Source organism: Primulina eburnea, chromosome 9 (genome assembly GCF_022965805.1).
Source record: "Primulina eburnea isolate SZY01 chromosome 9, ASM2296580v1, whole genome shotgun sequence".
Classification (NCBI taxonomy): domain Eukaryota; kingdom Viridiplantae; phylum Streptophyta; class Magnoliopsida; order Lamiales; family Gesneriaceae; genus Primulina; species Primulina eburnea.
Window position 1 is genome coordinate 27,807,581 of NC_133109.1, and position 12,771 is coordinate 27,820,351.

At 34.2% G+C, this 12,771-nt stretch overlaps 2 protein-coding genes across 5 annotated transcripts in view; one reads left to right on the forward strand and one right to left on the reverse strand.

Moving 5' to 3' along the window:
* Positions 1 to 12,771, forward strand: part of LOC140841431 (uncharacterized) — a 64,848-nt gene that overhangs the window by 9,539 nt on the left and 42,538 nt on the right. Inside the window, exon 6 of one of the 3 annotated variants that reach the window (XR_012120184.1) lies at positions 107 to 315. Coding sequence is in view for 2 of the 3 variants with exons in the window: in XM_073208839.1 (XP_073064940.1) it covers positions 107 to 235 (129 nt within the window). In the remaining variant the exon portion in view is untranslated. Of the gene's footprint in view, positions 1 to 106; positions 428 to 12,771 lie in introns of those variants that run through there. The other 2 variants (XM_073208840.1, XM_073208839.1) reach the window with 2 other exon arrangements.
* Positions 1,250 to 5,242, reverse strand: LOC140841429 (uncharacterized). 2 transcript variants are annotated; one of them, XM_073208835.1, is made up of 7 exons: positions 5,004 to 5,242; positions 4,377 to 4,492; positions 4,143 to 4,261; positions 3,578 to 3,740; positions 3,280 to 3,500; positions 2,869 to 3,190; positions 1,250 to 2,534 (listed from the first exon to the last, which is right to left on the reverse strand). In XM_073208835.1, exons 1-7 carry the CDS (start codon positions 5,154 to 5,156, stop codon positions 1,286 to 1,288), a joined length of 2,343 nt encoding a protein of 780 aa, XP_073064936.1. In that variant the 5' UTR covers positions 5,157 to 5,242; the 3' UTR covers positions 1,250 to 1,285. The 2 variants fall into 2 exon arrangements, with proteins under 2 accessions (XP_073064936.1, XP_073064938.1); XM_073208837.1 differs by lacking the exon at positions 5,004 to 5,242 and adding an exon at positions 4,664 to 4,967.

Consider the following 12,771-nt stretch of genomic DNA (forward strand, 5'->3'; position numbering starts at 1 on the left):
AATGCCTTGAGTGAGATTGGCATTTTCTTGTTTCACGTTGGATGATACAATTGTCATAGCCGCCCTTTCAGCACATGATCGATCCATTTCCTTTCTTTGGTTGCAGAAGGTGCTTGAGAGATACTTTTCAGATTCAGGATATGGAATTGAACTTGTTGTTCCGAAGCAGGTTGAACTCCAAAACAAGCTGCGCAAAGGTCCCCCAAAGGATACCGATTTTTTTCCAGAGGAATAAAATGGTTGATTATGAACTATATGTGGTTCTCATGGCAAAAGGCAGCTGCAATGTTTATCGACTCTAGCTAGTGTTTCGGGGTCACAGCAGAAATTTTGAAAGCATTGGGAATTCTGTTTCCAGGGTTTGCAAAAATATGTTTTCTAATGTATTCAAGAAATTGTGTTGGAATGTGATCTATGTTTAGTTTTACCTTCTGGTTGAGAAGTTCTTTTAGATGTCACACGATGTAAGAATATGTTGCGTTATTCAATTTTCACATGTTTTATGTGTTATTTAAATCTTCAAAAATAAAGTTTAATGCTTTATAATGTAACATGATAAAATGATTTTTCAGGAAAATGTGAAATATAATGGTTTTGAGAAAAAAAAAACATGAAAATCTATGTATTTTTGGAAAACAAAAACATAGATTTTGAAAAGAAACCAAACATAACATATATTTCTTGCGATCTTTTTTGTTGTATGATTCTCACAAACAACATTTTTAACATGCAGAAATATACTATGTTATTATTCAATTTCAACCGAATATTAACGACCGAGTTTCATCGTATAAAAATTATCTTTAAGCAAACATAAGTTCAATCCAAATAAGATTTTCGATCATGACAAGAGATTAGATTGAAAATTAAAAAAAAAAAAAAACATATTATATTTACCATTTGGTATTTTTAGTGTCAGGAATGCACGCTTTGAAAATAACTTGTAGTAGATTCCTTCCAAATAAGAAGAGGAGGAGTAGAACGATTACACTATATTCGGAAGTCCACAAAATATTATTGCCTATTTATTTTCTTCATTTTGTTTTTATATCATAATATTCCTGCTTATTCGTTTTTTTCCTGGAATTTATTTCATTTTTTGGTACGGTTGCTCATTCGAACTTAGAACAAATAAAGTACATGACAGCGATCAATTAAACCCTTTCTAGAGTGCAGCTGCAGCTGCGGCTGCGGACAAACATGTTTTTACACATATATAAACAATAACACAATAATCCTAGAATGAGATGTTTTAGAAAGACAATGACACTTCTACACAAAAGAGCTAAAACTTCACTGCTTTCTTGATTGTCTTGATAGACGATTTAATGAAGCTGTTCCTGGCAGAAGCATAGTATTCAGAGTCATTGTCATCAAGCACCGAAGGTTTCTTTCCAATGCAATCCACTCTCTTCTTCATGCCTTCCAAGATCAAAGATGGAGAAGACGGGATTCTTCGAAACGCCCTCTTACTGTCTGATCTCGAAAGCTTGCTTTCCTTGCAATTCTTTCCCTTTCTCTTATTCTCTTCACCACCATCACTTTCTACCTCTCCTTTACCAGTGGAAACCGATTCTTTTGCTTTATTTCTCTCTTCGTCTATACGGTAAGGAGGAATCTTAAAGAGACTGTTGTCACCTATGTTCCTGTCAAACATGTTGTTCTTTTCCATGTCTTCTTTACTTTTACTTGATGACACTGAGCTCCTAACTTCTTCCATTTTACTGACCTCTTTTGAAATCTCAGCCTCCCTCTTCTCTGAGACTAATTGCGGATCGATGACTAATGCATTGGTTCTTGCGGATATGGATTCGGCAATATGTGGAGAATCATCAGCATCACCTTCTGTTGTGTTCTTCTCCAGCAGAAACTGCATCCATTTATCTATATTCCCCTTTCCACGTAGTTTTCTCGCCTCTTCATCTTCATCTTCCTTTGGTTCATGATAATCGGGAAACTGAATATTGTGCAACTTTGTCCAACTATCTAGCATCTCGAACTTTTCGCTGTTCCCTTCTTCAGTTTTGCTGACATTCTCTTCGTTGTTATCTCTATAAGGCTTCAATATTTTAATATTGGTAACGATTTCATCTGTTCCTTCAAGTTCTTCTTTTTGTCGTTCTTCGCTGAGCAGTAAACTCGCTGTAGAAGCTCTTTGCTCCTCTTCCAGGAACTTCCTTAATTCCTTTCGTAAAGTGGCAGCTGATATAACCTCTGGCGAACAGAGAGCCGCCTGTTCGACCTCTTTTCTCAAGATAGTATTATTCATTCGGGTCTCTTTTTGCTGCAGGTTTGGCTCATTTCCTGTCAACAACCGTACAATCTTGTTATCATCCTCTTCACACATTCTTGACCTTTTGGGTGTCTGCTCCCGTTCGGGCTGTATCTGTTTCTCTAGCTCATCTCTTTGTTCATACTTCCTGTGAAGTTCTCTCTCAGCAGAATCACAAATTGCTTTCTGTGCTCCGAGTCTAGCCAAAAGAGCACTGCTTGCTGCTTGATTTAACCTCACTTGTTCTTTGTAAACAACACTCCTACAAAGATAAATATTGACAAAATCCAGACGGTCACCTTGAGACTCATGTATTTTGGTTTTAAGGTAAACTACTGCAACGCCTCTCCTTCAAAATTTGATTTACACAGAAACTCTCGGTTTAAATAAGTACAACACCACCTTGAACTTACACCCAATCTTACATTTATGCCCCTTAAAGTACGTAAACCTTTGAGGATGTGAATGTGAGGTTAGAATATCCTCAACATGCTGTTGTAAATATTATCAAACATCGACGGCAGTTTTTGTAATCAAGCCAAATTTCAATGACCATAGCTGTTGTAATTTACGACCCTTGTTTATAACAAACTTACTGGTGCATGGCATCTCGAATCATCTTCTCCAGCATCACCCTATAGAAAGATTGTGCCTCGGCTACACGTCTGCATTTCTCGGCCCTCCTTTTTCTCTTCATCAGCACCAATTCAAGGTCATGTATTGAAGCCTTCTCGTCTTCAGTCTTCTGCTGAAGCTCATTTACTTCATCATCTAACTTCTGTATTTCTGCTTGCATTTTTGCAGTTACTTCTCTGTGTTTCAAAGAATTTCTTGCTGTAACAATGGCTTGATATGGGTTGCTCACCATTAATGGATCTTCATTTTCTTTACGGACGAATGGTTGTACTTTCCTCATAGCTGCCACAAGAGAAAAACGATGTGAAACGAAACAAAAGTGGCGTGGCATCTGATTTGTCTGTATATCTGTCGGATCATATAGCACATACCTATTATGGGACTACTTGATCTTGGCCTTCTGTTGGCATCTAGACATTTCAATGCATTGTCAAATGACTCACTTAGGGAGAGAACGACCGCTGCTGGAGCCAGGCCTAGTTTTTCTTTCGTTTGGGCAAAGTGTTGTGGAAAAGTGTGAGACTCAACAGTCTGAATGGCATTTATTTCTTCACTTTCACCTTCTGAAAACAACCAAGAAAATGCTCTATTCCTGGAAAACATGAAATATGAGCTCGTACACTTGGACATAACCCCTTCTACACTCTATCAAAAGTCGCATTTACAAACCTGAAATCTGATTTGGATGAAGCAAAAATGGACAAGAACTGGTTAATAGATACGCCCAGTTGAAAATCCCACCAAGGAATGAGATATTCCAGCTTGTTATCCTTTCCCTTGCGCACTTGCCATTGCAATATTCTAAGGTTGCTAGGAACAGTCAATCCTCCTCCTGTATGATTCGATATTACATCAGTGTACTGATTGTCTGAAATGTATTTCACTATCTCAAGAATATTATATTTATATAACCAACTAAATCTGCATTTATAAACTCTTAATATTCGAAAATCCATTGTAAAATAAATTTATCCCAACAAGCCAATGAAATTTATTATCACGAGCTTCAACTTCATCCATTCAAATACACAGTTCACATTTGTTGGACAAATTTGAGCATCATGAAATTAAAATTCCATCATGAATGTTTGGATGCTAGAAAAAGCCGAGAAGTTTCTTTCAAATTCCTTCAAAAAGTTGTTTAAAATCCCTAGATTTTAAAATCCCCAATTTTAAAATTCATTGTGTAATTAAAATAAGATCCAAACGTAGTCTTCGAGCAAACAGAAATTACTTGAGCAAGGAAACCAATGATCAATCCCCCATGCCAGAGGGGAAGCGGGATCAGCATGATAATACAAAACATTTCCGAACGGATCAACTCGGATTATTTCTGGATCAAATCCAGCATTCCTGGAATTATTAATGGGACATTAATGATGGGATTTTCTTGAATTCAGAAATATATATATCATTCTTGATTTTTTTTCAAGTGAAATAGTATTCAATAAATTGAAAATTTCTCTACCCAAGATGATTGAGCTGCTTCCACAGAAGAGACACAAAAATCTTTGGCTTGGTTGTTGGTTTTGCTTCCTGGTCTATGATTGGGAACATCTCTTCCAATTCATTTACTCTTAATTCCTGCAATCCCCATGAATCTCAACAAAACATGCAGCAAAATCACCCGTAATTTGGAATGATTCTGGATTTTTGGGTGTCGAATTTAATCAAGTATGCTCCACAAAACCAAAAGAAAAATCATGGCATCTACCAACTTAAGAGGGCTAATCATCAAAGAAGATAGACACATACCAATGCAAAAATAACTTCTAAAGCTTTCGAATTTTGTAAAAGTATTACACATCAAATCGTGCGAGTATCAACAGATTGAAGGATATGGCCTCACATATTTCAAAATCATAATTCTTAACCCTTTGCATTTATAAAGATATTTTTTGAATTATACACAAGTTTAAGCTTTTCCTTAACAACATTGTAGTATCCCTCAACTCAAATTCTTCCATCCAATCACAACCTAAAAAAGTTACAATCTTGTTTTCTTACTCAAAAACAGGCATCTTTCTCTCCAATTAAAACCTGGGTTTCAGTACGAAGTAAACAACAGAGAGCAAAAAATAATTCAATCAGCTACCTCTTGCTGCACCAAAGTATACGGAGTAAAAGTGAAAGGGGGTCCATTGCTATACGGCCCTAAACTCCGATCCCGACAGAGTTTCGCATAGGCTCTTGGGTAGCCCAGGCCTTGATCTATGCACATCTCTTCTTCCGTAAACAAGATATCCATGGCCGCAATTTCTGATATCTATAATAAAAAAATTCAGAACTGAAAACAAAGGACTTTTCCTGCTGTAGAAGTACAAACAGAGGAGAAAAGCTGTGATCTTTGAGTGTTTTGGTGAAGCAGAGTGACAAGTTAACGGTCGTTTTTTTAATTTTTTTAAAATGATTTTTTTTCTTTGTTTGGCTGTTACAAATGCCCAACGGCTACACGAGATGACCCACACACCCACATACAGGATACAGCACTTGAGAAACTGGAAAGACCATTTTGCCCCGAGAGAATGATATTAATGTTTTTTTACATATATACAGAATAAAGAATAACGATACTGATGTTTTGTTATATTGTTTTTTTGCAGTAAAACCTTATAAACTTAATTAAAATGATTGAAATCTTCAATAAGGAAAGTTCCCTGGCTCCGGTACAAAGAAAGAGAGGGAAAAAATAGTAAAAGACACAAGTGATTGAGCAACTATGTTCGTCGATTTACTTATGTGGTTGAAGTATATGTATGCATTGGTTGTATCCAATAAAGTTTCAAACTAAGTGTATGTATTGCCTTGGTTGTATCCAATAAAGTTTCAAGACAAAAACTTGTGTGAGACGGTCTCACGGGTCATATTTATGAGACGGATCTTTTATTTGGGTTATCCATGAAAAAGTATTACTTCACATGAGACTAACTCAAGTTTCAAACTTCGGTGGCATTTGCTCCAACATTGCTAAAGTCCATTTATGGGTCCACGATGGTTTGCACTGTTAGAAAAAAATATGTGCTATTTCATAGATCTATAGCATGTGATCTTGTACAATCCGCACCCTTCTTTATTATTATTGTTACTCATTTTAAAGTTGTCTGACTTCTTTCTTCGTCTTTACAAAAACGAACTAAGATTTTGATGTAATACGCTCACAAAAATATATCTTTTATTTAAAATATAAAAATATTGAGTCGTCCAAAATCTAACCTTATCCTAATTATTTTTAACTCGAAAAACTATTTTTCGAGCAAAAGAAAACTCCTACGAAAATGTCTCCCACAATTTTATGAGACGGATTTTCGAACCAACCTAATTTTTATAATGTCGAAACTATTGCAAATATAAATCGATTTGATATGTCTCACGAATATAAATTCATAAAATCGTTTCAAAAAACTTGCTATTTTCAAGTTACATGGACAGACTAAGTTACTCATGTATCCTATTCACCATATAGGTGGCACCCCAATTATTTAGGTGATACTGTCATTCCCGGAAAAACTGAGGTGCTCGGGAAAATAAACCAAGCATTATTTTATAATAAAGATTATTAGTAATTAAAAATTCATTTATAATTGTATTATTTTCCAAATGTATTTGAAAATACATGAAACCAAGTAAAGACACGTCTGTGTATTCTAATATGCGTTTAAAAATTGATTTTATAAGCACAAACTATAGGAATGTTGTGAAAAAGTAAAAATTTATGGTAAAAAGTAAAAATCTCAAACTCTCAAAATTTACCAACCAACACACTTTATAATATTTTTCTCTCTACTCAATTGTGATTTTCTTCACAAATGAGATATCTATTTATAGAGTTTCATTACACATAATCCAAAAAATAAAATACATCATTACCTACATCATCACACACAAATTTCTAACTTTACAACTCTTATTTTCAACATTCAAATATTCAACTATTACTTTTCAATATTCAAATCATTTATTTTCAACACTCCCCCTTGTGATGATGATCATCATACGATGATGTCTTTATTACGTGTTTTGTACTGCCTCGTTAAAAACCTTACTTGGAAAAACCCATTGGGATAAAAAACCATAGTAAGGGAAAAAGAGTGCAGTCACGTAAACTCCCCCCGATGTTGACATGAACAATTCTTCACAAATTTCGTAGATTGCGCATCCCAATATTATATATGTGCTTTCTGAATATTGACGTGGGAAGTGCCTTTGTGAAGAGATCTGATGAGTTTTCACTTGATTGAATGTGACGAACATCAATACATTTATTCTTCTCAAGCTCCTTGGTGAATGCGAAGAACTTAGGGGGAATATGTTTAGTTCTGTCGCTTTTTATGTATCCTTCTTTCATTTGAGCAACACATGCAGCATTATCTTCATATAGTATCACAGGCTTCTCATCGAATGATAATCCGCATGAAATTTGGATATGTTGGGTCATTGATTTTAACCACACACATTCACGACTTGCTTCATGTAGTGCAATAATCTCGGCATGATTTGATGAAGTTGTTACGAGCATTTGTTTCTGTGAACGCCAAGATATTGCAGTGCCTCCACGAGTAAATACATATCCAGTTTGGGAACGTGCCTTGTGTGGATCAGATAAGTATCCAGCATCAGCATAACCAATTATAATTGGATTAGCATCTTTTGAATACAAAATTCTCAAGTCTGTCGTTCCTCGTAGATAACGGAATATATGTTTAATTCCGTTCCAGTGTCTCTTTGTTGGATATGTGCTAAATCTTGCCAACAGATTCACGGCAAAAGATATATCAGGCCTTGTACAATTTGTAAGGTACATAAGGGCACCGATGGCACTTAGATATGGTACTTCTAGACCAAGAATATCTTCATCATCTTCACATGGACGGAATGGATCATTTTCTATGTTTAATGATCTAACAACCATTGGAGTACTTAAAGGATTTGCTTTATCCATATTAAAACGTTCAAGGATCTTTTCTGTATAATTTGTCTGGTGAACAAACATTCCACATTCTTTTTGTTCAATTTGTAAACCCAGACAATACTTGGTTTTTCCAAGATCCTTCATTTCAAATTCTTCCTTCAAGTATGACACAACTTCTTGAATTTCCTTATTCGTTCCAATGATGTTTAAATCATCAACATATACAGCAATAATTACGCATCCGGATATTGTTTTCTTAATGAAAACACAAGAGCATATTGAATTATTTACATATCCCTTTTTCATCAAGTGATCACTTAGTCGATTATACCACATTCGACCTGTTTGCTTTAACCCATATAATGATCTTTGTAATTTCACAGAATAACATTCCCTGGGTTTTGAACTTTGTGCTTCAGGCATCTTAAATCCTTCAGGGATTTTCATATATATATTACTATCAAGTGATCCATATAAGTAAGCTGTAACAACATCCATAAGACGCATTTCTAAATTTTCAGATACCGCCAAGCTAATCAAATACCGAAACGTAATTGCATCCATCACAGGAGAATACGTTTCTTCATAATCAATTCCAGGCCTTTGAGAAATACCTTGTGCAACAAGTCGAGCTTTATATCTTACTATTTCATTTTTCTCATTTCGCTTTCGAATAAAAACCCATTTGTATCCAACAGGTTTTACACCTTCAGGTGTAAGGACTATAGGTCCAAAAACATTACGTTTATTTAGCGAATCTAATTCAACCTGGATGGCATCTTTCCATTTTATCCAATCCTGCCGATTTTTACATTCACCAAAAGATTTTGGTTCATGATCTTCGTTATCATTTATGATGTCGATTGCCACATTATAAGAAAATATATCATTAATTTCATCTATATTTTTTCGGTTCCATATTTTTCCAGTATTAATGTAATTGATAGAGATTTCATGATTCTCGTCAGTTTGTGGTTATGACAGAACATTTTCATCATCATGTGTTTCTTCAGGAACAACATTCTCTATTTTGTGATCATCATGTGTTTCTTCAGAAACATCATTCTTTATTTTGTGATCATCGTGTTTCTCTATGAATTTTCTTTTTCGAGGATTTTTATCCTTGGAACCGACTGGCCTTCCACGCTTCAGGCGTTTAATGACATCATGAGTATCTTCCATTTGTTTCTTTGGAATTTCAATTCGAGCAGGAGCATTTGCAGCATGTATATATGATTTAGTTATCCCTTTTATGTCTGCAAATGCATCTGGTATTTGATTTGCTATTCTTTGCAAGTGTACAATTTGTTGTACATCTTTTTCACATTGTTTTGTTCTTGGATCCAGATGTAACAATGATGATACATACCATGTAATTTCTTTTTCGGTATGTTTCTGTTCTCCCCCTAACATTGGGAAGATTTCCTCATTAAAATGACAATCAGCAAAACGTGCTGTGAACACGTCGCATGTCTGAGGTTCAAGATATCGAATGATTGATGATATCATAACCGATAAAAATTCCAACCTTTCTTTGAGGTCCCATTTTCTTTCGTTGTGGTGGTGCAATAGGCACATACACCATACATCCAAAAATTCTCAGATGAGAAATGTCTGGTTCTTTACCAAATGCAAGCTGTAATGGGGAGTATTTATGATATGCACTTGGTTTGATGCGAATTAATGAAGCAGCATGTAAAATTGCATGTCCCCATATAGAAATAGGGAGCTTTGTTTTCATAATCATTGGTCTAGCAATCATTTGTAGACGTTTAATCAATGATTCAGCCAATCCATTCTGTGTATGTACATGAGCAACAGGATGCTCAACAATGATTCCCATAGACATACAATAATCATTGAAAGTCTGGGAAGTAAATTCACCAGCATTATCAAGTCTAATTTTCTTGATTGTATAATCGGGAAACTGATTCCTCAATTTTATTATTTGAGCAAGTAATCTTGCAAATGCAACATTTCGAGTTGACAATAAACATACATGTGACCATCTGCTGGAGGCATCAATCAATACCATAAAGTATCTGAATGGTCCACATGGTGGATGGATTGGTCCACAAATATCACCCTGAATACGTTCAAGAAACATTGGTGATTCAGTTTGGATTTTGACTGGTGATGGTCTTATAATAAGTTTTCCAAGAGAACATGCTTTACATTGAAACTTATTATTCTGAAAGATCTTCTGGTCTTTCAGTGGATGACCATGTGTATTTTCTATAATTCTTCGCATCATTGTTGAACCAAGATGTCCCAATCGATCATGTCAATTGGTTAATATTGAAGAATTATCAACCACCATGTTTGATTCAATTGGATTTATATGTGTATAATGCAATCCAGTAGGGAGCATTGATAGTTTTTCAATCACATATTTCTTTCCTGATTTATATGTGATAAGACACATATATTTCTCATTCCCTTCATTCATTGTTTGAGTATCATACCCATGAGAATATGTATCATTAAAACTCAACAAAATTCTTTTCGATTGTGGTGAATATAAAGCATCATTGATCAAAAATTTTGTACCATTAGGTAACAAAAATTGTGCTTTACCACATCCTTTAATCAAGTCTACAGGACCTGATAGTGTATTCACCGTTGTTTTTGTTGGTTTTAGTTCCAATAAATATCTTTTATCTCGGAGGATAGTATGCGTTGTACCACTATCGGGTATGCAAACTTCAGCTTTGCTCATAGCATTTTCCATATTTGAACTTCAAAAAAATATGCAATGAAATAAAATTACTGGCAATATATATTAAATATAACACATATCATAATTATACAATAAAACATTATTCTATGAATACATGAAAAATAAATTATTGTACATTTATATTCTACCATTATATTGTTCATTTTCAGAGAAATCGTTGAGAAAATCTGCAGCATCAATATTGTTCATTTCTATCCCACCAACATATTGATCATTTCCAGAGAAATCATTAATAAAATCACCAGCATCAAAATGAGTTGAATCACTCAAACGGTCACTACGTTCAGTGAAGTTGGTCTCATTTTCTTTCCCCTTTAATGATTCTTTATAAAGTTTACAAAGATGCTCAGGGGCTCGACAAACTTTGGACCAATGTCCTGGAGTACCACATCTGTAACAAGAACTTTCATATCTTTTTGAGTGATTCTCATTAATACTTGTATTCTCATGATGCCTTTTCTGTGGATGGTTTGGGACGCTCTTTTGAGATGAGTTATAAAAATAACTACCTCTATTATTTTCAAAACCACGACCTCGACCACGACCACGGCCAATTCCACGTCCACGACCTCGACCTCGACCTCGACCAAAATTTTGTCTTTGAATTTGATTTTGGTTCCGAGGTTTAAATTCATTTTTACTTACAGCATTTACTTCTGGAAATGCTGTTAATCCAGTGGGTCAGGACTGATGATTTCTCATTAATAGCTCGTTGTTTTTTTCCGCCACAAGAAGACTGGCGATGAGCTCAGAATATCTCGCAAATCCACGTACTCTATATTGTTGTTGTAGAGTAATATTTGATGCATGAAACGTGGAAAATGTTTTTTCAAGCATATCAGATTATGTGACCTCATGTCCACAAAATTTTAGCTGCGAGATTATTCGATACATCGCTGAATTATAATCACTGACTTTCTTAAAATCTTGGAATCTTAACATATTCCATTCATCACGGGCGGTCGGAAGTATAACTTCCCTTATATGTTCAAATCTTTCTTTCAATCCTTTCCACAAAGTCATGAGATTTTTTTCAGTCAGATATTCACATTTTAATCCCTCGTCGAGATGTCGACGTAAAAATATCATGGCTCTTGCCTTTTCTTGTGATGTACATATGTCATTTTCTTTAATAGTCTCGCTTAGACCCAATGACTCAAGATGCATTTCTACATCGAGAGTCCATGGCATATAATTCTTTCCCGTGATGTCGAGCGCAACAAATTCGAGCTTTGTTAAATTTGACATGGTGGTACTAAAAAGAATTACGATGCATTTTATTAGTTAATAAATATTGCAATACAAAGTAACGGATAAACAACAAGTACAAGCATTTGTAAAAATAAAGAAAACGCACGAGAAGGATATTCTCCGATAAATACAAGACTCGTGAGTATGATAACCAAAATAATTAAAAATAACTTTGAGAAAGCCATCTTCTTTTTTCTTCGAAAAATTTGATGAAGAATAATTTTTAGAGAAGAAGAGAAAGTTGTAGTGATTGAATGTGTTTGTGAGATCATATTTATAGGGCAAAAACTAGCCGTTTTTTACCATTTATGACCGTTGGTGTACAAAAAAATAAATATATGTATTTGTATAATTTTATGATAATAATATGATGTATATAATATTAGACATGTTTAAATAATTATATATACCATATCATAATATTATAATGAGTGTCATAATTTATTTTGTTTAAAAACCTTATAGGCTTTTATACTTGTCGTATCCCTTACCGGGAGTGTGGGATGTCGTCTTAACATCCTCCCAAGATTTATAACAAGTTTATGAAAAATTTATTTTTATTATTTATAATAATAACATTATATTGTATATTAAATAAATACACAATAAATAAATAACAGTAAAATAAATATAATTACTTTTGTTACTTTTTTTCTTCTGTTTGGAGCTTGGAAAAGTGTGTAGGACTTTTAAAGCTTCGTGCTGATAACGTGTTGTGAAAAAGTAAAAATTTATGGTAAAAAATAAAAATCTCAAACTCTCAAAATTTACCAACCAACACACTTTATAATATTTTTCTCTCTACTCAATTGTGATTTTCTTCACAAATGAGAGATCTATTTATAGAGTTTCATTACACATAATCCAAAAAATAAAATACATCATTACCTACATCATCACACACAAATTTCTAATTTTACAACTCTTATTTTCAACATTCAAATATTCAACTATTACTTTTTC